Source organism: Melanerpes formicivorus, unplaced genomic scaffold (assembly GCF_026170545.1).
Source record: "Melanerpes formicivorus ecotype bairdi unplaced genomic scaffold, bMelFor1.0.p_v2 SCAF_164, whole genome shotgun sequence".
Lineage (NCBI taxonomy): Eukaryota > Metazoa > Chordata > Aves > Piciformes > Picidae > Melanerpes > Melanerpes formicivorus.
Genome location: NW_027142516.1, coordinates 623025 through 650598, shown reverse-complemented (window position 1 = coordinate 650598; position 27574 = coordinate 623025). Strand labels below are relative to the sequence as shown.

General features: G+C 61.8%; 3 protein-coding genes across 4 annotated transcripts; 1 reads left to right on the top strand and 2 right to left on the bottom strand.

Moving 5' to 3' along the window:
- Positions 1–203: 203 nt before the first annotated feature.
- On the bottom strand, positions 204–4680 carry LOC137457281 (cornulin-like). The gene is given in 7 exon segments (XM_068169113.1): positions 204–260; positions 1637–1780; positions 1783–2040; positions 2043–2673; positions 2917–3047; positions 3049–3207; positions 4533–4680. Coding segments are annotated over 7 exon segments (1518 nt in total). The 5' UTR covers positions 4671–4680.
- A 7027-nt stretch (positions 4681–11707) lies between these two features.
- Positions 11708–16089, bottom strand: LOC137457244 (uncharacterized). Of its 2 annotated transcripts, none has more exons than XM_068169079.1 (2): positions 15954–16089; positions 11708–13613 (listed from the first exon to the last, which is right to left on the bottom strand). In XM_068169079.1, exons 1-2 carry the CDS (start codon positions 15955–15957, stop codon positions 12076–12078), a joined length of 1542 nt encoding a protein of 513 aa, XP_068025180.1. In that variant the 5' UTR covers positions 15958–16089; the 3' UTR covers positions 11708–12075. The 2 variants fall into 2 exon arrangements, with proteins under 2 accessions (XP_068025180.1, XP_068025181.1); XM_068169080.1 differs by having other exon boundaries at positions 11708–13608.
- A 5110-nt stretch (positions 16090–21199) lies between these two features.
- Positions 21200–26072, top strand: LOC137457268 (keratin-associated protein 16-1-like). The gene is made up of 3 exons (XM_068169102.1): positions 21200–21223; positions 22380–24249; positions 24295–26072. The coding sequence occupies exons 2-3, from the start codon at positions 22400–22402 to the stop codon at positions 25172–25174; spliced, it is 2730 nt and encodes a 909-aa protein (XP_068025203.1). The 5' UTR covers positions 21200–21223; positions 22380–22399; the 3' UTR covers positions 25175–26072.
- Positions 26073–27574: the final 1502 nt, after the last annotated feature.

The window sequence follows — 27574 nt, the reverse complement described above, 5'->3', positions numbered from 1 at the left end:
TCTTGGCCTCCTCCAGGGCCATCATGATCTGGCTCAGAAGGAATCCAGCAGCAGTGGGGCAGTGGTGGCCTCGCTGCTGAGCTGGAGGACACTGAGTCACTTTGGGTGAGGGACATCTGGGGGCAGTTTGCCAACCTTGGCCTCTCTGGTTCAGCTCCCAGCAGCTGCTGGCATCCTTGAGGGGGTGTCCCAGGGGAGTGACTTCAGCCCCTGTGCAGCCTGTGGCTCCCTGTGGGGCCATTGTCAGCTGCTGCTGGTGGCTGAGAGGGCAGCAGTGAAGGGTGAGATGGGGGGAACCAGGTGGGCATGAGCCAGTCTGGGGTGGTCCAGCACATCTGAACCTCCTAATGAAGCCCTCTGACTGCACCCCTGCCAGTCAGCCACATCCCCACGGGCTCCTGGCTGGAGCTGGGGAAGCACCTCTGCAGTGTGAGGCTGGGGGAGAGGTTGTGGTGCCCAGGGAGGCTGTGGATGCCACCTGGAGGTGCTCATGGCCAGGCTGGAGGAGGCCTTGGGCAGCTGAGTCTGGCTGAGAGGTGTCCCTGCCCTGCTCTGAGGTCCCTTCCAGCCTGAGCCATGCTCTGAGATGTGGCCCAAGGAGGGACCTGGGACCCTGAACTGAGTTTGAGTTTGAGATGGGCTCTGCTGGTTCATGCTTTGGATGTCAGCTCTTAATGGTTGGACTTGAGGATCCAAGACCCTCCTGAGCTTCTGCAGCCATCCCTGCAGCCACCTGGAGGGACACTGTGGTCCTCTGCCCCTCCTCAGGCTGAGCTGGCTGCTTGCTGCCCCCTGGCACACCCCAGCAGGACACTGAGGTCCTCTGCCCCTTCTCAAGGCTGAGCTGGCTGCTTGCTGCCCCCTGGCACACCCCAGCAGGACACTGAGGTCCTCTGCCCCTCCTCAAGGCTGAGCTGGCTGCTTGCTGCCCCCCTGGCACACCCCAGCAGGACACTGAGGTCCTCTGCCCCTCCTCAGGCCATGCTGGCTGCTTGCTGCCCCCCTGGCACACCCCCAGCAGGACACTGAGGTCCTCTGCCCCTCCTCAGACTGAGCTGGCTGCTTGCTGCCCCCCTGGCACACCCCAGCAGGACACTGAGGTCCTCTGCCCCTCCTCAGCCCATGCTGGCTGCTTGCTGCCCCCTGGCACACCCCAGCAGGACACTGAGGTCCTCTGCCCCTCCTCAAGGCTGAGCTGGCTGCTTGCTGCCCCCCTGGCACACCCCAGCAGGACACTGAGGTCCTCTGCCCCTCCTCAGCCCATGCTGGCTGCTTGCTGCCCCCCTGGCACACCCCAGCAGGACACTGAGGTCCTCTGCCCCTCCTCAGGCTGAGCTGGCTGCTTGCTGACCCCTGGCACACCCCCAGAGGGCACTGAGGTCCTCTGCCCCTCCTCACCCCATGCTGGCTGCTTGCTGCCCCCTGGCACACCCCAGCAGGACACTGAGCTGCTGCTTTCCTTTAGCTTTATTGCTTTGCTTGCACAGGCAGAGAGCAGGAGGGAAGGGCTGGGCTCATGCAGAGCTCAGCACCCAGGGAGGAAGTGGCAGAGACCTGGCAGAGAGCAAAGCAAACCCCAGAGTGGGGCTGGGCAGGAGGTCCCAGCAGACCTCCCAGGGCTTGCTGCAGCCTTTACCCCCTGCTGTGGTGGCCACTGGCACAGAGGCTGCAGCAGCTGCTGCTCCATTGCAGGCTGTCTCTGGTGCTGAGCATCTCCTTGGTGCTGAGCATCTCCTTGGTGCTGAGCTGGGCGAGGTGGAGCCTCTGCCTCGCTCTGCCCCCCTGCTCCAGCTCCTTGGATTCAGGGAGCTGATGCAAAGCTGCCTCCTGGCACAGCCCCCAGGCCTTGGCATCCCAGCAGGGGCCTGGACCCCCCTCTTGGGGCAGCAGCTTCTGGGGCTCCCCGAGGCTGGGGTCCTGCCAAGGGCCCCTGCAGACCTGGCTCTTGTTTGGCTCTCTGCCTTGTGCCTCAGAGGCAAGGCTCAGGTCCTGCTCTGCTGCCTCTCTCTCAGGGCGGCCTGAGCCCTTCCCCTGGTGCCTCAGGGCTCTTGGACCTCGTAGGGTTTGAGCTCCTGCTTTGGGGTCTCAGCCTCTTCAGCCTCACTTCTGCCCTGCCCTGGAGCTGCAGTGTCCAGCTCCTCACCCACCTCTGGATCCCCTCCTGGTGCTGCAGTGCCATCCTCCTGCTGTGGGTCCTGCTCCTGCTCTGCTGCCTCTGCCTCCTGGCTTTGATAGTTCTCAGGGTCCTGCTCTGGAGTCTCAGGGTCCTGTTCTGGTGTCTCTGGGTCCTGTCCTGCTGCCTCAGGGTCCTGCTCTGGTATCTCAGGGTCCTGCTCTGGAGTCTCTGGGTCCTGCTCTGATGCCTCAGCCTCCTGGCTTTGATAGCTCTCAGGGTCCTGCTCTGGTGTCTCAGGGTCCTGCTCTGGAGTCTCTGGGTCCTGCTCTGATGCCTCAGCCTCCTGGCTTTGATGGTTCTCAGGGTCCTGCTCTGCTGCCTCAGGGTCCTGCTCTGGAGTCTCAGGGTCCTGCTCTGGAGTCTCAGGGTCCTGCTCTGGTATCTCAGGGTCCTGCTCTGGAGTCTCAGGGTCCTGCTCTGATGTCTCAGGGGTCCTGCTCTGGTATCTCAGGGTCCTGCTCTGCTGTCTCTGGGTCCTGCTCTGATGCCTCAGCCTCCTGGCTTTGATGGTTCTCAGGGTCCCTGCTCTGCTGTCTCAGCCTCCTGGCTTTGATGGTTCTCAGGGTCCTGCTCTGGAGTCTCAGGGTCCTGCTCTGGAGTCTCAGGGTCCTGCTCTGGAGTCTCTGGCTCCTGCTCTGCTGCCTCAGGGTCCTGCTCTGGTGTCTCTGGGTCCTGCTCTGCTGCCTCAGGGGTCCTGCTCTGCTGTCTCTGGGTCCTGCTCTGGAGTCTCTGGCTCCTGCCCTGCTGCCTCAGGGTCCTGTGCCTCCGTGCCCCGGCCCTGCTGGCTCACAGCCTGCTCGGGGAGCTGCTGCTTGGGAGAGGTCCTCTCCCCGGAGCGCCGCCCCGGCCGCCGCTCCCCCGCTGCCTGCCCCTTGCGCTGCCGGCTCCGGGGCAGCCCCCGGCCGCGGCTGGTAGCAAGCCTTGGCCACCCGGAACACCAGGCTGAGCAGCTCCCTGAAGTCAACCCTGCCGCTGCTGTCGTCGGCCAGGAAGCACAGCACCTTCGTGACAGTGGTGGGGTCCTGGGGGCTCTGGGGAGGTGGAGTTGTTGGCAGAAGCCCCCCCCCGGAGCACTCGAGCAGCCTCAGGGCAGACCCCCCCCCAGCCCAGCCCCGTGCCCCCACCCCCCTCCTGCCCCAGGCTGCTCCACACCCCAAGCTCTCCAAGCTGAGGGTGAAGAATCTCTCCCTCTCCCCCCTCTCCTGCTTTCCTCCTTCCCCCCTCCCCCCCTCCCTCTTCCTTCTCTCTCCCCCTCCTTCTCCCTCTCTTCTCCCCCCTCCCTCTCCTCTCCCTCTCTCCCTCTCCCTCTCCCTCTCCCTCTTCCCTCCCTCTCCCTCTTCCCTCCCTCTCCCTCTTCCCTCCCTCTCCCTCTTCCCTCCCTCTCCCTCTTCCCTCCCTCTCCCTCTTCCCTCCCTCTCCCTCTTCCCTCCCTCTCCCTCTTCCCTCCCTCTCCCTCTTCCCTCCCTCTCCCTCTTCCCTCCCCTCTCCCCTCTTCCCTCCCTCTCCTCTTCCCTCCCTCTCCCCTCTTCCCTCCCTCTCCCCCTCTTCTCTCCCTCTCCTCCCTCTCCCTCCCCCTCTCTCCTCTCCTCTCCCCCTCTCTCTTCCCTCCCTCTCCCCCTCTCTCTTCCTCTCCTCTCCTCCCTCTCTCTTCCTCTCCTCTCCTCTCTCCTCTCCTCTCCTCTCCTCTCCTCTCCTCTCCTCTCCTCTCCTCTCCTCTCCTCTCCTCTCCTCTCCTCTCCTCTCCTCTCCTCTCCTCTCCTCTCCTCTCCTCTCCTCTCCCTCTCCTCTCTCTCCTCTCCTCTCCTCTCCTCTCCTCTCCTCTCCTCCTCCCTCTCCTCTCCTCTCTCCTCTCCTCTCCTCTCCTCTCCCTCTCCTCTCCCTCCCTCTCCTCTCTCCCTCTCCTCTCCCCCTCCCTCTCCTCTCCCCTCCCTCTCCTCTCCCCCCTCCCTCTCCTCTCCCCCTCCCTCTCCTCTCCCCCTCCTCTCCTCTCCCCTCCCTCCTCCCCCCTCCCTCTCCTCTCCCCTCCCTCTCCCTCTCCTCCTCTCCCCTCCTCTCCCCCTCCCTCTCTCCTCTCCCCCTCCCTCCCCTCCCCTCTCCTCTCCCCCCTCCCTCTCCTCTCCCCCTCCCTCTCCTCTCCCCCTCCCTCTCCTCTCCCCCCCTCCCACTCCTCTCCCTCTCCCCTCCTCTCCCTCTCCCCTGGGCTTTGAAGGCATCTCTGCCCCTTCCCAGATGTCCTCATCCACCTGCTCAGGAGGTGCTTGGCTCTGCCCTCCCCCACCCCTGCTCCCAGTGCCAGCCCGAAGCAGGCCCATGGTGGACAGCAGCTTGGGGGGGGGTGGGGTGTCCAGGTCCTCACCTCCATTGCATCCTCAAACTCCTGCTCCATGAGCTGCCTCAGCTCCTCCCTGCTCAGGGGGCTGCAGCTGCCCTCGCCCCTGCTGCTGGGGTAGAAGGCAGTGATGATGCTGTGGATGTTCTCCTGGAGCTGGGACATCTCCCTGCACAGCTGAGGCGAGGCAAAGAGGGGCAAAAAGAGACTTCTTTGGGGGGGGGGGGAGGTTGGGTTGGGTGGATTGCAGAGGGTTTGCTCTTAACCAACACGAGAGGAGAGGAGGAGGGAGGCAGAAGAGCTGGAGAAGGGCAGAGGGGAAGTGGAACAGCCTCAGGGAAGGGAAAGAGAGAGCAAGAAGCTCCTCACAGGGCAAGGAAGCTGAAGGATGAAGCTGAGAGGTGGCTGGGGGGAGGACCAGCAGGTGATGGCAGGGTGAGAGCAGCCTGGGCAGAGTGAGGGCAGCCTGGGCAGGGGGAGGGGAGCCTGGGCATGGCAAGGGCAGCCTGGGCAGGGGGAGAGCAGCCTGGGCAGGGTGAGGGCAGCCTGGGCAGGGGGAGGGCAGCCTGGGCAGGCAGGGTGAGGGCAGCCTGGGCAGGGGTGAGGGGCAGCCTGGGCAGGGTGAGAGCAGCCTGGGCAGGGTGAGGGCAGCCTGGGCAGGGTGAGGGGAGCCTGGGCAGGGTGAGAGGAGCCTGGGCAGAGTGAGGGCAGCCTGGGCAGTGTGAGGGCAGCCTGGGCAGGGGGAGAGGAGCCTGGGCAGGGTGAGGGCAGCCTGGGCAGGGGGAGAGGAGCCTGGGCAGGGTGAGGGCAGCCTGGGCAGGGTGAGGGCAGCCTGGGCAGGGGGAGAGGAGCCTGGGCAGGGTGAGGGCAGCCTGGGCAGGCAGGGTGAGGGCAGCCTGGGCAGGCAGGGTGAGGGCAGCCTGGGCAGGGGGAGGGGAGCCTGGGCAGGGGGAGGGGAGCCTGGGCAGGGGGAGAGGAGCCTGGGCAGGGGGAGGGCAGCCTGGGCAGGGGGAGGGCAGCCTGGGCAGGCAGGCTGAGGGGAGCCTGTCCAGGCTTACCTGGGTGAAGACCAAGAGCAGTGAGCCTGGGGAGCAGAACCTGGAGCAGCTCAGCCTTGGCCATCTTTATATAGAGCTGAGGATCCCAGGCTGCAGCCTCCAGAGGAGACACCCCAAGAGCAGGCTGAGCAGGGACAGTTCCCCCCCTAATTACCCCTGTCAGGGCCCTGCCTTCGGCTGTCTCTTTCTCATCTCCCTTAAGCTCAGGGCTTTGTCTCTGCCCCTCTCCAAGCCCTGCCCCACCTGCAGAGGAATCTGGCAGGCAAGAGCTATTTTTGGCCGCCGGATTCTTGCCTTGCAGGGGATGCCTGAGCAAACACCTGGGACTCTGCAGCCCGGCAAGCGAGTTCCCTGGGGAGCAGGGCCCCGAGCGGCCGCCACGGAGGGAGGAGAGCTCCCGGCAGGGCTGGGGAGGAAGAGCAGAGGCAGGGAAATGAGGATCCTGCCAGGCTCCCTTCCAGGAGCTCCCTCTCCCGGATCCCGACCGGCAGAGAGCGGAGAAACCTTCGCCAAGGAGTGCCACCAAGTGGCACCGGAGGCGGGCAGGAGGGGGACACGGAGTGCCCCGGAGCCAGCCAGCAGCCGGGCACGGTGCCCACGGTGGGCTGCAGCCCTCTGCCCGGAGGGGAACCTGAGGCACACAGCGAAGGAGGGACTGAAGCCGTCCTGGGCAGTGCCCCTCTGGTTTCCCATCCGTGGAAGCGTGGAACCGTGTGGGGTCGGAAAAGACCTTCGAGGTCTTCAAGTCCAACCCTCCTCTGACTCTGTGAAGTCTGGGCTGAGCCACGGCCCCTCAGCACCACAGCTCTGCGCCTCTGAAGCCCCTCCGGGGGTGGGGTGAGGACTCCACCACCTCCCTGGGCAGCCTGGGGCCAGGGCTTGGAGATCCCTTGCAGGGGAGAAGTTTTCTTCTCATGGCCAACCTGAACCTCCCCTGAGGCTTTCCCCCCTTGTCCTGTCCCCTTGTTCCTTGGCAGAAGAGTTCAACCCCCACCTGGCTCCAGCCTCCTCTCAGGGAGACCCAGAAGGTCCTCCCCTCAGCCTCCCCTTCCCCAGGCTGACCACCCCCAGCTCCCTCAGCTCCAACCTCCACTCAGGGAGCTGCAGAGAGCCAGAAGGTCTCCCCTCAGCCTCCCCCTTCCCCAGGCTGACCACCCCCAGTTCCCTCAGCTCCAGCCCTCCACTCAGGGAGCTGCAGAGAGTGAGGAAACATTTCAGGGTGGGCTTTGGAGATCTGGAATTCCATGGGGGCTGAGATGGCTGAGGCAAGCTCTGGGACCTAGGGGGTTCCCCTCCTCCCGTGGCTGTTTCCTTCCCAAGCTGCCTCCTTCTCCCTTCCACCCTTTCCTCTCCATCTCCCTTCCACCCTTTCCTCTCCACCTCCCTTCCACCCTTTCCTCTCCTTCTCCCTTCCACCCTTTCCTCTCCATCTCCTTTCCACCCTTTCCTCTCCATCTCCTTTCCACCCTTTCCTCTCCATCTCCTTTCCACCCTTTCCTCTCCATCTCCTTTCCACCCTTTCCTCTCCTTTTCCCTTCCACCCTTTCCTCTCCTTCCTTCCACCCTTTCCTCTCCTTCTCCCTTCCACCCTTTCCTCTCCTTCTCCCTTCCACCCTTTCCTCTCCTTTCTTCTATCCTTTGCTCTCTATCTCCCTTCCACCCTTTCCTCTCCACCTCCCTTCCACCCTTTCCTCTCCTTCTCCCTTCCAACCTTTCCTCTCCACCTCCCTTCCACCCTTTCCTCTCCTTCTCCCTTCCACCCTTTCCTCTCCTTTCTTCTATCCTTTCCTCTCCATCTCCCTTCCACCCTTTCCTCTCCACTTCCCTTCCACCCTTTCCTCTCCATCTCCCTTCCACCCTTTCCTCTCCACCTCCCTTCCACCCTTTCCTCTCCACCTCCCTTCCACCCTTTCCTCTCCATCTCCCTTCCACCCTTTCCTCTCCACTTCCCTTCCACCCTTTCCTCTCCATCTCCCTTCCACCCTTTCCTCTCCACCTCCCTTCCACCCTTTCCTCTCCACCTCCCTTCCACCCTTTCCTCTCCACCTCCCTTCCACCCTTTCCTCTCCTTCTCCCTTCCAACCTTTCCTCTCCACCTCCCTTCCACCCTTTCCTCTCCTTCTCCCTTCCACCCTTTCCTCTCCTTTCTTCTATCCTTTCCTCTCCACCTCCCTTCCACCCTTTCCTCTCCATCTCCCTTCCACCCTTTCCTCTCCACTTCCCTTCCACCCTTTCCTCTCCATCTCCCTTCCACCCTTTCCTCTCCACCTCCCTTCCACCCTTTCCTCTCCACCTCCCTTCCACCCTTTCCTCTCCACCTCCCTTCCACCCTTTCCTCTCCATCTCCCTTCCACCCTTTCCTCTCCATCTCCCTTCCACCCTTTCCTCTCCACCTCCCTTCCACCCTTTCCTCTCCACCTCCCTTCCACCCTTTCCTCTCCACCTCCCTTCCACCCTTTCCTCTCCATCTCCCTTCCACCCTTTCCTCTCCACCTCCCTTCCACCCTTTCCTCTCCACCTCCCTTCCACCCTTTCCTCTCCATCTCCCTTCCACCCTTTCCTCTCCACCTCCCTTCCACCCTTTCCTCTCCACCTCCCTTCCACCCTTTCCTCTCCACCTCCCTTCCACCCTTTCCTCTCCATCTCCCTTCCACCCTTTCCTCTCCTCCTTCCTTCCACCCTTTCCTCTCCTTCCTTCCACCCTTTGCTCTCCTCCTTCCTTCCACCCTTTCCTCTCCTTCCTTCCACCCTTTCCTCTCCTTCCTTCCACCCTTTCCTCTCCTTCCTCCCACCCTTTCCTCTCCTTCCTCCCACCCTTTCCTCTCCTTCCTTCCACCCTTTCCTCTCCTTCCTTCCACCCTTTCCTCTCCTTCCTTCCACCCTTTCCTCTCCTTCCTCCCACCCTTTCCTCTCCTTCCTCCCACCCTTTCCTCTCCTTCCTCCCACCCTTTCCTCTCCTTCCTTCCACCCTTTCCTCTCCTTCCTTCCACCCTTTCCTCTCCTTCCTTCCACCCTTTCCTCTCCTTCCTCCCACCCTTTCCTCTCCTTCCTCCCACCCTTTCCTCTCCTTCCTCCCACCCTTTCCTCTCCTTCCTCCCACCCTTTCCTCTCCTTCCTCCCACCCTTTCCTCTCCTTCCTTCCACCCTTTCCTCTCCTTCCTTCCACCCTTTCCTCTCCTTCCTTCCACCCTTTCCTCTCCTCCCTTCCACCCTTTCCTCTCCTTCCTTCCGCCTTTTGCTCTCCTCCTCCCTTCCACCTTTGCCTTCCCTCTCCCCACTGCCTGCCCAGCCCCGAGGGCTCCTTCCCCCCGCGGCTCAGCCACAGGAAGGCTGAGGACTCAGCTCCCTTTTTCCCCCTGCCTCATTCCCTCCGGGAAGGAGAATCCCAGAGCCTTTCCCCCGGTCTGGAACCCCCTGCAGGGGGAGGCTTTCATCAGCACCCCTCTGCCATGAGCTGGAATTAAGACTCATTGCAGCCCAAAGGCTTTCAGTGCCCCTCTGCCGCCCTGGCACTGGCTGCCAGCTGCTGCTGCTGCTGCTGCCTCCTCCTCCTCCTCCCTGCCTGCCAATTCCTGGTGCCAGGAAGAGGTGGCAGAGCAGCAGCAGCTTCTGCTCTAATTCCTGCTTCCACTTTTATTAGTGTGGGGGTGGGGTGCTTTTTATTTTGATGCTAATGAGCAGATTTGAGGCATTTCCCCCTCCCTCCCCACCCCCCTCAGGGGGATAATTGGATTCTGGAGGCACCCTGTGGTTCCCCTCTGAGCTGTGCCTTGCTGATCCCAAAGGCTCTTCCCAGCCTGGGATAAGCTCATTAGTAAAATTAGGAATTAATCTCTGGGCTGAAATGAAGCTTTTTTGGGTGGTTTTTTTTATCCTTCTTTATCTCCCCCCCCCCCCCCCCCCCCCTTTCCCCCCTCCCCTCTTTTCCTGAGGAGATTTGGCTGCTCTTGAGGCAGGCTCCAGGCAGATGTTAGCTAGCAGAGAATCCTTTGGGGTGGAAGGGGCCTTGAAGCTCAGCCAGCTCCATCCCCCTGCCCATGCCCAGGGACACCTCTCACCAGCTCAGGTTGCTCAAGGCCTCATCCAGCCTGGTCCTGAACACCCCCAGGGAGGAGGCAGCCACAGCCTCCCTGGGCAGCCTGTGCCAGGCTCTCCCCACCCTCACTGCCAAGAATTTCTTCCTCCTCTCTGCTCTCAATCTCCTCTCTCCCAGCTCCAAACCATTGTCCCTGGGCCTGGCACTCCCAGCCCTTGTCCCAGGTCCCTCCCCAGCTCTCCTGGAGTTCCTTCAGGTCCTGGAAGGCTTCTCTGAGCTCTCCCTGGAGCCTTCTCCTCCCCAGGCTCTCCCCACCCTCACTGCAAAGAATTTCTTCCTCCTCTCTGCTCTCAGTCTCCTCTCTCCCAGCTCCAAGCCATTGTCCTCATCCTGGCACTCCCAGCCCTTGTCCCAAGTCCCTCCCCAGCTCTCCTGGAGCCCCTTCAGCCCTGGTGCCCCTTTGCCTCTTAGCTTCTTGGCTGCCCAGCCTAGCAGCAGGAGGACCTCAGCTCCTGTTGTTAAGCTGCTTCTCCAGGCAGGGGCTTGAGGTCCCAGCTTCGGTGCCTGCTCCAGCTGGGGGCAGGAAGCTGCTCCCTGCCGCCCTGCAAAGCAGCTCTGAGCAGCAAGGAGCTGCTGCAGGAGCAGGGAGGGCAGGTGGGGAGGAAGCAGCTGAGAGGTGCCCAGGGCTGGCTGTGCTGCAACCCCAGGAGCGTCGTCTGGAGCAGAGGGTGGATGAGGGCAGGGAGGACTTGTTGGGAAACATGACCTGGTGGAAACCCCAGCACAGGCAGCCTGGCAGCGTGGGGCATCTGTCTGGGCAAGGTGCCACTGGGCAGGGACGAGGAGTTGCCGGCCTGGGCTGGCAGCCAAGGACTGGAGCTGCTGCTCTGGGGCAAGAGGCAGCCTGCCTGGCGGGGAGCTGTGCTTGGCACTGGCAAGGCAGCACCCAACGAGGTGAAAAGAGTCACAGAGTCTAAGGGTGGGAAGGGAACCTCTGGAGATCATCTCCTGCACCCCCCTGCCCCAGGAGGGGCACCCACAGCACCATGGCCAGAGGGTGCTTGGAAGCTCTCCAGCCAAGGAGACTCCACAACCTCCAGGCCTCCTGCAGCCTCCCCCCAGAGAGTCAGAGGGGAATGAGAGGCTGGAAAAGCCGAAGGCAAAGCCCTGCCTGAGTTTCAGGCCGAAGTGGGTGGGAAAAGAGGAGGCAGGTGATGAAATTTCATCAGTAAATTTGCTGATGACACCAAGCTGGGGGCAGGAGTTGAGCTGCTGGAGGGCAGAGAGGCTCTGCAGAGGGACCTGGCCAGGCTGGGCAGATGGGCAGAGGCCAAGGGCAGGAGATTGAACACATCCAAGTGCCAGGTGCTGCACATTGGCCACAACAACCCCATGCAGTGCTACAGGCTGGGGGCAGAGTGGCTGGAGAGCAGCCAGGCAGAGAGGCACCTGGGGGTGCTGGTTGATGGTAGGCTGAACATGAGCCTGCAGTGTGCCCAGGCGGCCAAGAGGGCCAATGGCATCCTGGCCTGCATCAGGAAGAGTGTGGCCAGCAGGAGCAGGGAGCTCATTCTGCCCCTGGACACTGCACTGGTTAGGCCACACCTTGAGTCCTGTGTCCAGTTCTGGGCCCCTCAGTTTAGGAAGGAGGTTGAGCTGCTGGAAGGTGTCCAGAGAAGAGCAACAAAGTTGGTGAGGGGTTTGGAACACAGCCCTGTGAGGAGAGGCTGAGGGAGCTGGGGTTGCTCAGCCTGGAGAAGAGGAGACTCAGGGGTGACCTTATCGCTCTCTACAACTACCTGAAGGGAGGTTGTAGCCAGGTGGGGGTTGGTCTCTTCTCCCAGGCAGGCAGCCAGCCCCAGAACAAGAGGACACAGTCTCAAGCTGTGCCAGGGGAGGTTCAGGTTGGATGTTAGGAGGAAGTTCTCCACAGAGAGAGTGATTGCCCATTGGGGATGGGCTGCCTGGGGAGGTGGTGGAGTCACCATCATTGGAGGTGTTCAGAAGGAGACTTGCTGGGGTGCTTGGTGCCATGGGTTAGCTGTTTGGGTGGGTTGGATTGGTTGATGGGTTGGACAGGATGATCTTGAAGGTCTCTTCCAACCTGGTTTGGTTTATTCCAGTAAAGGTTTATTTATTCTAATAAATGGAGACTCTCTGGGCGCAGCTCCTCCCTGCCCTGCGCTCTGGCCCTGCTGGCTGCAGCCGAGAGGAGGCAAGGAAAAGGAAACCCAGCCCCAAGCCGTCATCCACAGGGGCTTGAAAAGTGGACTGATCTTTATTAAACCTGAGGAGATTTCCTCTCTTCTTGTCCTGCTGGGAGGACCCAAAGAGAACCTCCCCCAGGGGGCACTTCGGGGCAGGGCTTAGCGGCCGAGGGGTGGACCCGGTCTGGGGGGAGGAACCCAAAGCGTTCCCTGGCTCCGTGATTCTGCAGGGCAACAGCTCCTGGCCCCTGGGCCTGCTGCTGCCACTCTCATTTCTTGCCCCTCAGCCAGCCCTGGCACCTGGAGAGGCAGCGCTCCACCAGGGCGGCCGTGCGGGTGGAGAGGTGGAAAGGTGCCCGTGGGGAGGGGACCCTGCTGGGGTCCTGGCTGGAGCCCTGTGGGGAGGGGACCCTGCTGGGGTCCTGGCTGGAGCTGGGCTCTGCAGCTCCTGGGCACAGCTTCAGGGTGCTCTGGGCTGCCAGTGCCCCTGGGGCCGCTGCAGGGCTCTGGGAGGTGCAGAGCTCTGGGCTGCAAACCACGCTCTGGGGGCTGCAGGGATCCAGGGTTTGGGAGGGGCAGGGGTCCACAGTTTGGGAGCTGCAGGGATCCACAGTTTGGGAGCTGCAGGGATCCACAGTTTGAGGTCTGCAGGGATCCACAGTTTGGGAGCTGCAGGGATCCACAGTTTGGGGTCTCAAGGGATCCACAGTTTGGGAGCTGCAGAGATCCACAGTTTGGGAGCTGCAGGGATCCACAGTTTGGGAGCTGCAGGGATCCACAGTTTGGGGTCTGCAGGGATCCACAGTTTGGGAGCTGCAGGGATCCACAGTTTGGGGTCTGCAGGGATCCACAACCTGGAATCTGCAGGGATCCACAGCTTGGGAGCTGCAGGGATCCACAGCTTGGGAGCTGCAGGGATCCACGGCTTGGGAGCTGCAGGGATCCACAGCCTGGGATCTGCAGGGATCCACAGTTTGGGAGCTGCAGGGATCCAGTGTTTGGGAGCTGCAGGGATCCACAGCCTGGGATCTGCAGGGATCCACCCACGCACCTGAAGTGTGATCAGGGCAAGGCTCAGCAAGGATCCCAAGCCTGGCACAAGGCTGCTCCTCGCTGCAGGGCTCCAGCAGCTGGAGGGTGCAGAGCTCCCCGGCTGGGGCTGGGTGCTGCAGGCAGATGCTCCCCACGCAGGTCTCAGCTGTCTGGGAGCTGCTTGGCTCCGCGGCAGAGGTCTCCAGGCGTGGCCCAGCCGTGGCAGGCAGGCAGAGGTCCTCCATGGAGATCCGGTGCTGGAGGGGGAAGGTCTCCACACAGCTCCCAGCTGCCGCCGGGGCGCAGGGCTCCGCCGCCGGGGCCGAGCCCTTCACGCTGATGTTTTCCACGCAGGGCCCCCGAGGGGAGCCGGGGGGGAAGGTGTCCACGCATCTCACAGCTGCCTCGGGGCTGCAGAGCTCCACGGGAGAGGCCGTGGGCTGGAGCGGGAAGCTGGAGCCCCCCTCGCTGTGAGGAGGGTCGGAGGCTGCGGGGCAGCCGCAGGCAGGCGGCCGGGGAGCAGCAGAGGAGCCGCAGGCGGCTGCCTGCTCCGGGGCCGCAGGCACGGGGAGAGCAGGGGGTGGGCAGCTGGGGAGAGGCTGAGGACGATCATCCAGGCAGCTGCCGGCCGCCCCTCGGGACGCCTGCTCAGGACGGGGGGACGCATCCTGCGCGGGGCCGGCCGCCGCCGGCAGGGCACAGGGCGCTGGGCAGCCGCCGGCGCAGGCAGGGTGAGGCAGGCAGGGCAGCTGGCACCGGCAGGACATCTTCTGCTCTGCAGGCAAGAGAGAGGAGAGGGTTGGGGGCTGCCAAGCCGAAGCTTCACTGCCTTGGGTGGTGAATCCAGCAGGGTGGGTGCCGGAGTTGGGTCACAGCACAAAGAGCAGAGAGGGAAAGTGATGGTTTGGGGGTGTCCCACTCCCCCAAATTCTCATTGAGAGAAGGCTTTGGGTCCTTCTCTTTTTCTCCACAGACCTCCAAACTCCTCTTTTCTGCCTCAAAAATCAGCTCCCAGCCAACCAGCAGCATTTTGCTTGTGAGCTGAGCAAACCTTTCCAGCAGGTTCAGCGAGTTTGGCTTAATCCTCCCTCACTTTGGGGTTTTTGTCTCTTTATCCTCCTTGAGGTCTCCTCCTTGCCCTGAACCACCCTTGGAGGACAAGCCCCAGCTCAGGGCAGCCTGCAGGAGGTGAAGCTGTCGCTGCCCTGCCTTCAGCAGGGCTCAGAGCACCAAACAGGGCAGGGCCAGCTGGAAGCCAGAGGTGGTTGGTCAGGTTTCCCCGGAGCTGAAGAGCTCTCCCCTGGGCCCTCGGTGTGATGCTGCAGTGGCTTCACCTCTCAGAGGGCAGCACCACCCAGAGCAGCCCTGGCTCCATCAGCAAGGGCAGGGCTGAGCCCTCCAAAGCCAGGGCTGGGAGAGCAGGAAGGGTTTGCAGAGCATCCATGGGAGGCACAGCCAAGGAAGAGTCAGAGAATGGCTTGGAAGGGACCTGCAAGCTCCTCCAGTTCCAACCCCATGGGCAGGGACACCTCCTGCTAGCTCAGGTTGCTCAAAGCCTCATCCAGCCCTGATCCTAAACACTTCCAGGGATGAGGAACCCACTGCCTCCCTGGGCAGCCTGCTCCAGTGGCTCAGCAGCCTCAGGAGGTGACTGATTGCTGCTCCAAAGCCTTAGCAATCAGGGGCTGCAAGAGCCAACAACCAACTTCCCTCACCCTGCTGCTAGCAGGCAGGAGAAAGACTCACATCAGCCATGGGCTCAGGGCTGGACAGCCCCAAAGGTGCTGAGACCCCAACAGCCCCAAAGGTGCTGAGATCCAACCAGCCCCAAAGCTGCTGAGATCCAACCAGTCTCAAAGCTGCTGAGATCCAACCAGCCTCAAAGGTGCTGAGATCCAACCAGCCCCAAAGGTGCTGAGACCCCAGCAGGCCCAAAGGTGCTGAGATCCAACCAGCCCCAAAGGAGCTGAGATCCAACCAGCCTCAAAGGTGCTGAGATGCAACCAGCCCCAAAGGAGCTGAGATGCAACCAGCCCCAAAGGTGCTGAGATCCAACCAGCCCCAAAGGTGCTGAGCTCTGGAGCACCCCAAAGCTGCTGAGCTCTGGAGCACCCCAGAGCTGTTGAGATCCCACCAGCCCCAAAGGTTCTGAGATCCAACCAGCCCCAAAGATGCTGAGATCCAACCAGCCCCAAAGCTGCTGAGCTCTGGATCATTCCAAACCTGCTGAGCTCTGGGGCACCCCAAAGCTGCTGAGCTCTGGAGCACCCCAAAGCTGCTGAGCTCTGGATCATTCCAAACCTGCTGAGCTCTGGGGCAGCCCAAAGCTGCTGAGCTCTGGGGCACCCCAAAGCTGTTGAGCTCTGGGGCACCCCAAAGCTGCTGAGCTCTGGATCATTCCAAAGCTGCAGAGCTCTAGGGCACCCCAAAGCTGTTGAGATCCCAACAGCCCCAAAGCTGCTGAGCTGTGGAGCATCCCAAAGCTGCTGAGCTCTGGGGCACCCCAAAGCTGTTGAGCTCTGGAGCATCCCAAAGCTGTTGAGATTCCAACAGCCCCAAAGCTGCTGAGCTCTGGAGCACCCCAAAGCTGTTGAGATTCCAACAGCCCCAAAGCTGCTGAGCTCTGGATCATTCCAAAGCTGTTGAGCTCTGGAGCACCCCAAAGCTGTTGAGCTCTGGAGCACCCCAAAGCTGCTGAGCTCTGGAGCACCCCAAGGCTGTTGAGATCCCACCAGCCCCAAAGGTTCTGAGATCCAACCAGCCCCAAAGCTGCTGAGTTCTGGAGCACCCCAAAGCTGCTGAGCTCCCAACAGCCCCAAAGCTGCTGAGCTCTGGGGCACCCCAAAGCTGCTGAGCTCTGGATCATTCCAAAGCTGCTGAGCTCTGGATCATCCCAAAGCTGTTGAGCTCTGGAGCACCCCAAAGCTGCTGAGATCCCAACTGCCCCAAAGCTGTTGAGCACTGGATCACCCCAAAGCTGCTGAGCTCTGGGGCACCCCAAAGCTGCTGAGCTCTGGATCACCCCAAAGCTGCTGAGCTCTGGGGCACCCCAAAGCTGCTGAGCTCTGGATCACCCCAAAGCTGCTGAGCTCTGGGGCACCCCAAAGCTACTCACCCATCTCGCTCCCAGCGACTAAAGGAGAGGCAGCAGCAGCTCCAACCTGCGAACCTGCTTTGAGTGCTCCCAAGAGCCTGGGCTCAGCAGTGAGCTGCCCCAGGCAGCCAAACAAAGCCACCCCGTGCTCAGCAGGACCTGCTCCACCTCTGCCCCGTGATGAGGGAGGATTTGCCTTAATTATTCCCGGTGGGAAGCAGCAATTTCCGCGGCGTCACCTGCAGCGCGTGGCTCCGGCGGCTCCTGGCCCCTGGCCGCCGGCCCCTGGCTCCACGTGGCCCTCGGTGGGGATGACAGCAGGCAGGAATTTGGGCAATGAGTGGACTCCTGGCTTGGCCTCCCACACAGTTCCCCCAGCCCCGGGTCAGCTGTGCCACGCTGCTCAAACCTCCTCCAGCCCGGCGCATCCCGAGGGCCGGCGCAGCCGGGGTGGGAGCCGGGCACCCGCGAGGCTCTTCTGTTCCCCAGCCTCCTCTGACCTCTTGCTGTGGCTGCCAGCAGCCCCCTCCAGGCCTGCTGCTGCTGCCAGCACTGGCCTGACCTGCTGCTGGAAACCCTTCTGCCGTCAGCAGCCTCCTGGGGCTTTGCTTTCCTCTCCTCAAGCCCCAGCTCGAAGCGCAGCAGCTCCCTCGCCAGCAGCACAGAGGCAGAAGGGACCTCCAGAGGTCACCCAGCACAACCTAACCTCCCTGCCCCCTGCCAGAGCACCCAGGAGGGGTTTAGAAGCTCTCCAGAGATGGAGACCCCACAGCCCCTCTGGGCAGCCTGCCCCAGGGCTCTGCCAGCCTGACAGCAAAGGTTCTCCTCATGGGGAGGTGAACCTCCTGGGGTCCAGCTTGGGGTCCTTTGCTCCTTGGCCTGTCCCTGGGCACCGCCACTAAGAGCCTGGGCAGGGACCAGCTCCCCTCTCAGCCTTCTCCTCTCCAGACCAAGCAGTCCCAGGGCTCTCAGTCTTCCTTCACAGGAGAGATGTTCAGGGCCCTTCCTCATCCTCGTGGACTCTTGGCTTGGCCTTGGAAGCTCTCCAGAGATGGAGACCCCACAGCCTCTCTGGGCAGCCTGCCCCAGGGCTCTGCCAGCCTCACAGCAAAGGTTCTCCTCACGGGGAGGTGGAACCTCCTGTTGGGGTCCTTTGCTCCTTGGCCTGTCCCTGGGCACCGCCACTAAGAGCCTGGGCAGGGACCAGCTCCCCTCTCAGCCTTCTCCTCTCCAGACCAAGCAGTCCCAGGGCTCTCAGTCTTCCTTCACAGGACAGATGCTCAAGGCCCTTCCTCATCCTCATAGCTCTCCTGTATGACTTCATCCTCCTGCAGCAAAGCCCTGAGGAGCAGATGGGTGACGGAGGAGTGACCACCACCCTCTCCCCTTCGACCCCCACAGCTTGACCAAGGCCACCTGAAGGACCCTGAGGGAGAGCTCAGCTCCCTGTGGCCAGCAGGAGAAGCAGTGCTTCTGCCCCTCTGCCCTGCCCTGCTCTGCTGAGCCCTCACCACCGAGCCTGCCTCCAGCTCTGGCATCCCCCCACCCCCAGCATGAGAAGGACACAGAGCTGCTGGAGTGAGTCTGGAGGAGGCCACAAAGATGAGTCAAGGGCTGGGGGGGAAAACAAATCCCCCCTCAGCTCATCCCATCAGGACCACGGCCACCAAGCCATTCCCCAAAGTGCCCAAAGGACCCTGAGGGAGAGCTCAGCTCCCTGTGGCCAGCAGGAGACCCAAGAGCTCACCCACCCCAGATGTGTTTGTTTCCAGCCAACCAAAAGCCACCAGGGCTGGACACCAGCAGCTGTCCACACTCAGAGGGAGCAGAGCGTGCAGGCAGGACACAGCCTTCATCCCCAGGAGCTCTGAGTCCTCCTCTCCTCATGCAATTAATGCTGGTTCCATCCTGGTGGCACCAAGAGGCTGAAGGCTACCTGGGAGTCAGCAGGGGAGGAGGTTGCAGGCTTTGATGTCTCTGAGGCTTCTTGGCTCTGCCTTCTTGCTTCTAATGAGGCCTCTGCAGACAGCAACTTCTCCACCTGACCACAGCTTGGCAAGGCAGAAAGTGGCTGCTGCTCCAAGCAGAGTCATTAACGCTGCTGCCTCTCACTCTTGGTTTGGCCTCCTGTGCAACACAAAATGCAGGCAGCAAAGCAGCCAAGGGGCACTGCCACAACCACTGTGGGCAGAGAGCCAGGCACAGATGGTTCCTCACCCGGCAGCACCACCCCAGGAGAAGTCCTGGGTCTGGATCTCAGCAGCTTTGGCTTTCTTCAGATCTCAGCAGCTCTGGGGTTGGTTGGATCTCAGCAGCTTTGGGGCTGCTTGGATCTCAGCACCTTTGGGGCTGGTTGGATCTCAGCATTTTTGGGGCTGGTTGGATCTCAGCACCTCTGGGGCTGGTTGGATCTCAGCACCTTTGGGGCTGGTTGGATCTCAGCAGCTCTGGGGCTGGTTGGACCTCAGCAGCTCTGGGGCTGGTTGGATCTCAGCTCCTTTGGGGCTGGTTGGATCTCAGCAGGTTTGGGGCTGGTTGGACCTCAGCACCTTTGGGGCTGGTTGGATCTCAGCAGGTTTGGGGCTGGTTGGATCTCAGCAGCTTTGGGGCTGGTTGGACCTCAGCACCTTTGGGGCTGGTTGGACCTCAATACCTTTGGGGCTGGTTGGATCTCAGCAGGTTTGGGGCTGGTTGGACCTCAGCACCTTTGGGGCTGGTTGGACCTCAATACCTTTGGGGCTGGTTGGATCTCAGCTCCCTTGGGGCTGGTTAGATCTCAGCAGCTTTGGGGCTGGTTTAGATCTCAGCACCTCTGGGGCTGGTTGGATCTCAGCTCCTTTGGGGCTGGTTGGACCTCAGCACCTTTGGGGCTGGTTGGACCTCAGCACCTTTGGGGCTGGTTGGACCTCAGCAGCTTTGGGGCTGGTTGGACCTCAGCAGCTTTGGGGCTGGTTGGACCTCAGCAGCTTTGGGGCTGGTTTGACCTCAGCACCTTTGGGGCCGGTTGGATCTGAGCACCTTTGGGGCTGGTTGGATCTCAGCACCTTTGGGGCTGGTTGGACCTCAATACCTTTGGGGCTGGTTGGATCTCAGCATCTTTGGGGCGGGTTGGATCTGAGCACCTTTGGGGCTGGTTGGACCTCAGCACCTTTGGGGCTGCTCCCCTCTGTCTGCCACACAGGAGACCACATCTGGACACCAAGCTCAGCTTGGAGCCCACAGCACAAGAGAGTCTCCAGTGAAGTGGAGTGAGGCCAGAGCTGACAACCAAGGCAGTCCAAGGGCCTTGGTGGACAGAGGTTGCAGGACCTGCCCCTGCTGGAAAGGGAAAGCCTTAGAGGAGATCCTGGAGGCTCTCCCAGCTGCCTAAAAGCTCTTTGTGGAGAGGTCTTGGTGGAGAACTCTTCTCAGTAGTGCCCAGAGGCAGGGTGAGAGGCAACACCTGCCAGGGTGATGGTTGGAGGTGTTCCAGCCACACTTGCCCATGGCACTTTGAGGCATGGTTTGGTGGCCATGGTCCTGGTGGGATGAGCTGAGGGTAGATTTGTTTTCCCCCCAGCCCTTGACTCATCTTTGTGGCCTCCTCCAGACTCACTCCAGCAGCTCTGTGTACTTCTCATGCTGGGGGTGGGAGGATGCCAGAGCTGGAGGCAGGCTCGGTGGTGAGGGCTCAGCAGAGCAGGGCAGGGCAGAGGGGCAGAAGCACTGCTTCTCCTGCTGGCCACAGGGAGCTGAGCTCTCCCTCAGGGTCCTTCAGGTGGCCTTGGTCAAGCTGTGGGGGTCGAAGGGGAGAGGGTGGTGGTCACTCCTCCGTCACCCATCTGCTCCTCAGGGCTCTGCTGCAGGAGGATGAAGTCATACAGGAGAGTTATGAGGATGAGGAAGGGCCTTGAACATCTCTCCTGTGAAGGAAGACTGAGAGCCCTGGGACTGCTTGGTCTGGAGAGGAGAAGGCTGAGAGGGGAGCTGGTCCCTGCCCAGGCTCTTAGTGGCGGTGCCCAGGGCCAGGCCAAGGAGCAAAGGACCCCAACAGGAGGTTCCACCTCCCCATGAGGAGAACCTTTGCTGTGAGGCTGGCAGAGCCCTGGGGCAGGCTGCCCAGAGGGGCTGTGGAGTCTCCATCTCTGGAGAGCTTCTAAACCCCTGCTGGGTGCTCTGGCAGGGGCAGGGGGGTTAGGTTGTGCTGGGTGACCTCTGGAGGTCCCTTCTGCCTCTGTGCTGCTGGCGAGGGAGCTGCTGCGCTTCGAGCTGGGGCTTGAGGAGAGGAAAGCAAAGCCCCAGGAGGCTGCTGACGGCAGAAGGGTTTCCAGCAGCAGGTCAGGCCAGTGCTGGCAGCAGCAGCAGGCCTGGAGGGGGCTGCTGGCAGCCACAGCAAGAGGTCAGAGGAGGCTGGGGAGCAGAAGAGCCTCGCGGGTGCCCGGCGCCCACCCCGGCTGCGCCGGCCCTGGGGATGCGCCGGGCTGGAGGAGGTTTGAGCAGCGTGGCACAGCTGACCCGGGGCTGGGGGAACTGTGTGGGAGCCCAAGCCCACGAGGATGATGAGGGGCCCTGAACATCTCTCCTGTGAAAGAAGACTGAGAGCCCTGGGACTGCTTGGTCTGGAGAGGAGAAGGCTGAGAGGGGAGCTGGTCCCTGCCCAGGCTCTTAGTGGCGGTGCCCAGGGACAGGCCAAGGAGCAAAGGACCCCAACAGGAGGTTCCACCTCCCCGTGAGGAGAACCTTTGCTGTGAGGGTGGCAGAGCCCTGGGGCAGGCTGCCCAGAGGGGCTGTGGAGTCTCCATCTCTGGAGAGCTTCCAAGGCCAAGCCAAGAGTCCACGAGGATGAGGAAGGGCCCTGAACATCTCTCCTGTGAAGGAAGCCTGAGAGCCCTGGGACTGCTTGGTCTGGAGAGGAGAGAAGGCTGAGAGGGGGACCTGAGGAAGTGCTGGGAACAGGAAGCTTAATCCTGAGGGGGGAAGATTGTTTCCAGGCTGGGTCATCAGTTCCTGGTTCCTCATCTTCCCCCCCCCTAGGAGATGGGTGGCCGAGGAATGGCAGCTCGCAGGCAGGCAGCAGTCATGGGGTTGGACCTCTCAACCTCAAGGGTCAGCTTCCATTAGAAATGGATAATTTAGCAGCTAATTGAAGGAGTGGAGCAGGAGCAGGGCCTGGATTATTAAAAAGTTGTATTTCCATACCCCTGAGGTGTCTCACTTCCGGGCCAGGGACGCTGCAGCCCTATAAAAGCCTTCTTCTTGCTGTCTTCCTCAAGCCATTTTGGTTTCCTTTCTAGTTGCTGCTGCAGAGCTGGGTGAGTTCCTTCCTTGGCTGCCCTGGGAGGCAGGGAGGTGGTTGGTTGGGGTTTGTTTGGCAGAGGGCTGCAGGAGCCCTTGGGCTTGCTGAGCTCTGGGCATGGCTCCTAGCAAGGCTTCATCATCATCCCAAGCTTCTCCCAGGCTCTAGGTGCTGGCTGCTGTGCAGCTGCTGAGCTCTCCCCCATCAAGAAGCAGGTCTCAAGGTGGTTGGGAGTGGCCTGAGCTCCCTCCTTGCCCAGCTGGCTGCTGTGCAGCTGCTGAGCTCTCCCCCATCAAGATGCAGCTCCCAGGGTGGTTGGAAGTGGCCTGAGCTCCCTCCTTGCCCAGCTGGCTGCTGTGCAGCTGCTGAGCTCTTCTCACCTAGGTGCAGCTCTCAGGGTGGTTGGAAGTGGCCTGAGCTCCCTCCTTGCCCAGCTGGCTGCTGTGCAGCTGCTGAGCTCTCCCCCACCAAGAAGCAGGTCTCAAGGTGGTTGGGAGTGGCCTGAGCTCCCTCCTTGCCCAGCTGGCTGCTGTGCAGCAGCTGAGCTCTCCTCACCTAGGTGCAGCTCCCAGGGTGGTTGGAAGTGGCCTGAGCTCCCTCCTTGCCCAGCAGGACAGCTGCTGCCCTGCTCCAGCCAGGAAATGATTGGGTTTGAGGCAGATCAAAGGGCAAGGGCCAGGACTTCAAAGGGCAGAAGTGGGAGGGAAGATAAGCAGCGGAGCCTCGCAGGCTGCCAGGGTGAGCTGTGCCTGGAAGGAAGCCTGGATGAGGAGGAGCTGGGAGGGCTCCTGTGGGGCTGGTGGCAAGGGAGCAGCACTGGCAGGGTCAGGTCCTGCCCGGGGGGAGGATTTCCAGCATGAAGCCTCCGCTCCTGCCCTCTAGGAGGGGGTCAGGGGCTGGAGCAGGGAGGTGGCGGAGTCCCCAGCCAGGAACCTGTGGCCACGGCACTTGGGGCCGCGGTGGGGCTGGGCTGCTGCTTGGGCTGGATGATCTCAGAGGGCTTCTCCAACCTTGATGACTGCCAGGTCTGAAAGGCTTTCATGTGGGCTGGGTGCCCTGCTCTGCGTTTTGGGCTCTCTTCCCTGGCTTCTGCCCACGATTCCAGGGGGGCAAAGCAGAGCCTAGGGTCCGAAGCAGCCTCCTGAGTGTCTCTGTCCCTTCCCTGCTTTCAGACACGACCCTTCCCTCCACCATGTGTCACCAGAATGGCTTCCAGCTCCGGCAGCTCTGCATCCCCCCTCCCTCCGTGCTGGTCAGGAGCTTCCCGGTGAAGCCCCGCGGGGAGCCCTGCGCCGCTCTCCGCCAGCTCCAGTGCCTCTCCCCGTGCCTGGATCCCTGCTGCCGCCCTGGCATCGCTCAGGGCACCACCACCTACGTCAACCTGGGCAGCCTCGGGGTGAGGCAGGCTGCTGGCCGCTTGGACCCCTGCAGCCTGGGGCTCGGCTCCTGCTCCACTCAGCTCTGCGCCGCTCAGCTCTGCGCCGCTCAGCTCGGCACAGCCTGCTGCTGCGGGCTGGCAGAGTGCAGCAGCTGCTGCCGGGAGGCGGCCAAGTGTGTGGATCCCTGCTGCAAGGAGGTGACCAAGTGTGTGGATCCCTGCTGCAAGGAGGTGGCCAAGTGTGTGGATCCCTGCTGCAAAGAAGTGACCAAGTGTGTGGATCCCTGCTGCAAGGAGGTGGCCAAGTGTGTGGATCCCTGCTGCAAGGAAGTGACCAAGTGTGTGGATCCCTGCTGCAAGGACGTGGCCAAGTGTGTGGATCCCTGCTGCAAGCAAGTGACCAAGTGTGTGGATCCCTGCTGCCAAGAGGTGACCAAGTGCACCACTAAGCGTGTAGACCCTTGCTGCAAGCAAGTGATCCAGTGCAGCACCACCTGTGTGGATCCCTGCTGCAAGGAAATAACCAAGTGTGTGGATCCCTGCTGCAAGGACATGGCCAAGTGTGTGGATCCCTGCTGCAAGCAAGTGACCAAGTATGTGGATCCCTGCTGCCAAGAGGTGACCAAGTGCACCACTAAGCGTGTAGACCCTTGCTGCAAGCAAGTGATCCAGTGCAGCACCACCTGTGTGGATCCCTGCTGCAAGGAAGTAACCAAGTGTGTGGATCCCTGCTGCAAGGAGGTGACCAAGTGTGTGGATCCCTGCTGCAAGGAAGTGACCAAGTGTGTGGATCCCTGCTGCCAAGAGGTGACCAAGTGCACCACCAAGTGTGTAGACCCTTGCTGCAAGCAAGTGACCCAGTGCAGCACCACCTGTGTGGATCCCTGCTGCAAGGAAGTGACCAAGTGTGTGGATCCCTGCTGCCAAGAGGTGACCAAGTGCACCACCAAGTGTGTAGACCCTTGCTGCAAGCAAGTGACCCAGTGCAGCACCACCTGTGTGGATCCCTGCTGCCAAGAGGTGATCCAGTGCACCACCAGATGTGTAGACCCTTGCTGCAAGCAAGTGACCAAGTGTGTAGATCCCTGCTGCAAGGAAGTGATCAAGTGTGTAGATCCCTGCTGCAAGCAAGTGACCAAGTGTGTAGATCCCTGCTGCAAGGAAGTGATCAAGTGTGTAGATCCCTGCTGCAAGGAAGTGATCAAGTGCACCACCAGGTGTGTCGATCCCTGCTGGTATGAGGTGACCAAGTACGCCACCAAGGGTGGGAAGCCCTGCAGCAAGAAAATGTCCAAGTGTGTGGATCCCTGCTGCAAGAAAATGTCCAAGTATGTAGATCCCTGCTGCAAGAAAGTGACCAAGTATGTGGATCCTTGCTGCAAGAAAGTGACCAAGTATGTGGATCCCTGCTGTGGAGGTGCCACCAGGTACACCACCAGGTGTGTGGATCCCTGTTGTGAGCAAGTGACCAAGTGCACCACCAGGTGTGTGGATCCCTGCTGCCAGGAGGTGACCAAGTGCACTACCAGGTGTGTGGATCCCTGCTGCCAGGAGGTGACCAAGTGCACCACCAGGTGTGTGGATCCCTGCTGCCAGGAGGTGACCAAGTGCACCACCAGGTGTGTGGATCCCTGCTGCCAGGAGGTGACCAAGTGCACTACCAGGTGTGTGGATCCCTGTTGTGAGCAAGTGACCAAGTGCACCACCAGGTGTGTGGATCCCTGCTGCCAGGAGGTGACCAAGTGCACTACCAGGTGTGTGGATCCCTGTTGTGAGCAAGTGACCAAGTGCACCACCAGGTGCGTGGATCCCTGTTGTGAGCAAGTGACCAAGTGCACCACCAGGTGTGTGGATCCCTGCTGCCAGGAGGTGACCAAGTGCACTACCAGGTGTGTGGATCCCTGTTGTGAGCAAGTGACCAAGTGCACCACCAGGTGTGTGGATCCCTGTTGTGAGCAGATGACCAAGTGCACCACCAGGTGTGTGGATCCCTGCTGCCCTCAGGTGATCCAGTACGTGGATCCCTGCTGCGGCGTGCTCAAGTGTGCCACCCTGTACCTGGTTCCCTGCTATGGAGTGCCCAAGTGTGCCACCTGCTGCCTGCAACCCTGCTGTGGGCAGCTGCCCAGATGTGCTGCCCAGTGCGTGGATCCCTGCTGCGGGCAGGGGACCCAATGCTCTACCAGCTGCGTGGATCCCTGCTGCCAGGAGGTGACCAAGTGCGCCACCAGCTGCGTGGATCCCTGCTGCCAGGAGGTGACCAAGTGCACCACCAGCTGCGTGGATCCCTGCTGCCAGGAGGTGACCAAGTGCGCCCCCAGCTGCGTGGATCCCTGCTGCGGGCAGGAGACCCAATGCAGCACCGGCTGCGCGGATCCCTGCTGCCAGGAGGCGACCAAGTGCGCCCCCAGCTGCGCGGATCCCTGCTGCGGAGCTGTCCAGGCGGTCACCAAGTGCGTGGAGTCCTGCCCCACCCCCTGCGTGACCCAGGCCAGCCCCCGCTGCGGAGCTGTCTGCAGCCCTGCCTGCGGCCAGCGCTGCTCCATCAGCTGCGCGGACATCTGCTGCAGGAAGCGTTTGGCTCCCTGAGGGGCTCCGGCTGGGGGCTGCTGGGGTGGGGCCCCCCCACTCTGTGGCGCCCTCAAGCCTGGGGAGCCTCCAAAGAAGAAGGAATGGGAGGGGGGGGCTGCAGAGCCCTGAACTTCCTAAGGTCTTCCTCACGGCTTTGCTTTCCTGGGGCCCTTCCTGCCTCCTCTGCTCTTGGCCAGGGCTCTTCTCAGCTCCTCTCTGAGGCTCTCCTCAGGTTCTCTCCGAAGCTCTCCTCAGCTCCTCTCCGAGGCTCTCCTCAGCTCCTCTCCGAGGCTCTCCTCAGCTCCCCTCTGAGGCTCTCCTCAGCTCCTCTCCGAGGCTCTCCTCAGCTCCTCTCCGAGGCTCTCCTCAGCTCCTCTCTGATGCTCTCCTCAGCTTCTCTCTGAGGCTCTCCTCAGCTCCTCTCTGAGGCTCTCCTCAGCTTCTCTCTGAGGCTCTCCTCAGTTCCTCTCTGAGGCTCTCCTCAGTTCCTCTCTGAGGCTCTCCTCAGGTTCTCTCTGAAGCTCTCCTCAGCTCCCCTCTGGAGCTCTCCTCAGCTCCCCTCTGAGGCTCTTCTCAGCTCCCCTCTGGAGCTCTCCTCAGCTCCCCTCTGGGGCTCTCCTCAGCTCCCCTGTGAAGCTCTCCTCAGCTCCCCTCTGAAGCTCTTCTCAGCTCCCCTCTGGGACTCTCCTCAGCTCCCCTCTGGAGCTCTCCTCGATGTTCTGTGTCCTTTCCACTGCCATCTTGCCCCGGGCCATGTAACTCAGCGATTTTGTGCCCCCAGGGCTGTCCCCTGGGAGAGAGGTTCTGCAACTCTTCTTTGCACTGGTGTGGATGGAGAGACTTCTCCACTCCTCCTTCCTTGCCCCTTCCTTTTCCTGTATGAAGCAGTCATAGCAATAAAGAGACCTTACCACCAGCCACCTCCAACTGGCTCCTTCACTTTTGTGTCCTCCCAGACTCTTTCATTGCCTCCTAAAAGCCTGGTCTGGAGAGGGCCAGCTGCTGCTAGGAGGTCCAAAGGCCCCTGGGGTTCACCTGGGCTCCCCCTGCCCAGGCTGCCTGCTGGCAGAAGGGATGCTCCAAGTCACAGGGAGGTAGGGAAGGGCTTGGAAACACTTTGGTGCTGTGCTCCTCTGAAGCTGGAGGAGCTGGGGGCCAGCTGCAGCCTCAGCCCACAGGCAGGAAGGAGGTTCCCCCCCTCCATGAGCAATGTGGAGAGGAGGAAGATGAGCAGGGCTGGGAGGCTCTGCCTTGTGACTTTGCCACCCCTGGCTCAGAGGTCCTCCCTCAGCCTCCTGGTTCCTCACCTCTGGTGGCCTCTGGGCAGGTGCCAGCAGCTGGGGTGGGCAAGGAGGATGCTCTCAGGCCTGTGGTTGGGGTCATGGAAGGTGCCCTGGGCGCTTTTGGGTGACCCTGCTCACAAGATCCCAGGGCTTCCTCCCCCACCAAGCTGCTCTGGGGGTTGCTCAGCCAGGAGGAAGCAACAGAATTCAGGGATTCATGGAATGGGTTGGGTTGGGTTGGAAGGGACCTTGAAGCTCATCCAGTTCCAGCCCCACTGCCCTGGGCAGGGACACCTCCCAGCAGCCCAGGCTGGGGCAGATTGAAGCTGGAGAGGAGGAAGAGCTCCTTGGCAGTGAGGCTGGGGAGAGCCTGGCACAGGTTGCCCAGGGAAGGCTGTGGCTGCCTCCTCCCTGGAGGTGTTCAAGGCCAGGCTGGATGAGGCCTTGAGCCCCCTGGGCTGGGGGGAGGTGTCCCTGGGCATGGCAGGGGGTTGGGGCTGGAACTGGATGAGCTTCAAGGTCCCTTCCAAGCCAAAGCTCTCCATGGAAGATCCCTCAGGAAAGCTCCATTCCTGCTCAGCATCAGGGGGGAAATCAAAGCAAATCACTGCAAGGGGCAACAGAGGATCCCAGTGAGGTCTTCCCCCTGCTCACAGCTGGTTCCTCTCCTCCTCCTGTGGCTGTGCTCAGCAGCTCTCTTGTCATTCCCCAAGCCCTTCCTGAGTAAACAGGAAAAGAGGGAACCTGAGCCCCATTTGGGTCCCTCTTGGCCCCAGAGGCCAGGATCTAATCACTTGAGCCACCAGCCCCCAGGGCATGGCCCAGAGCAGCCACCTGATGTCCTTGGGAGGCCAGCTGTCCTCTGCTCTCAGCCTCCTGGCATCTCAGCTATGCAGCCATGGCCCCAGTGGAAAGGGACCAGCAGGCTGGAGGCCCTGGAAGCTTCCCTAGGGGCTGGCTCACAGCCTCACAGCAGCTTCCCCAGGGAGCTGTGGGAGGCAATGATGATGGCCACCAAAGGCTGGGGGTGGCCAAAGGTTGATGGTGGTCACCAAGGGGTGATGAGGCTGATGATGATCACCAAGGGCTGCTGATGGCCACCAAGGGCTGCTGATGGCCACCAAGGGCTGATGAG

What these genes read in the sequence shown, in the direction of transcription:
- LOC137457268 (XM_068169102.1), top strand. Translation starts at nt 22,400, where the DNA reads ATGTGTCACCAGAATGGCTTCCAGCTCCGGCAGCTCTGCATCCCCCCT. An exon ending in GTGACCAAGTGCACTACCAG is followed by an intron (nt 24,250 to 24,294) that starts GTGTGTGGATCC and finishes GTGCACCACCAG; the next exon opens with GTGTGTGGATCCCTGCTGCC.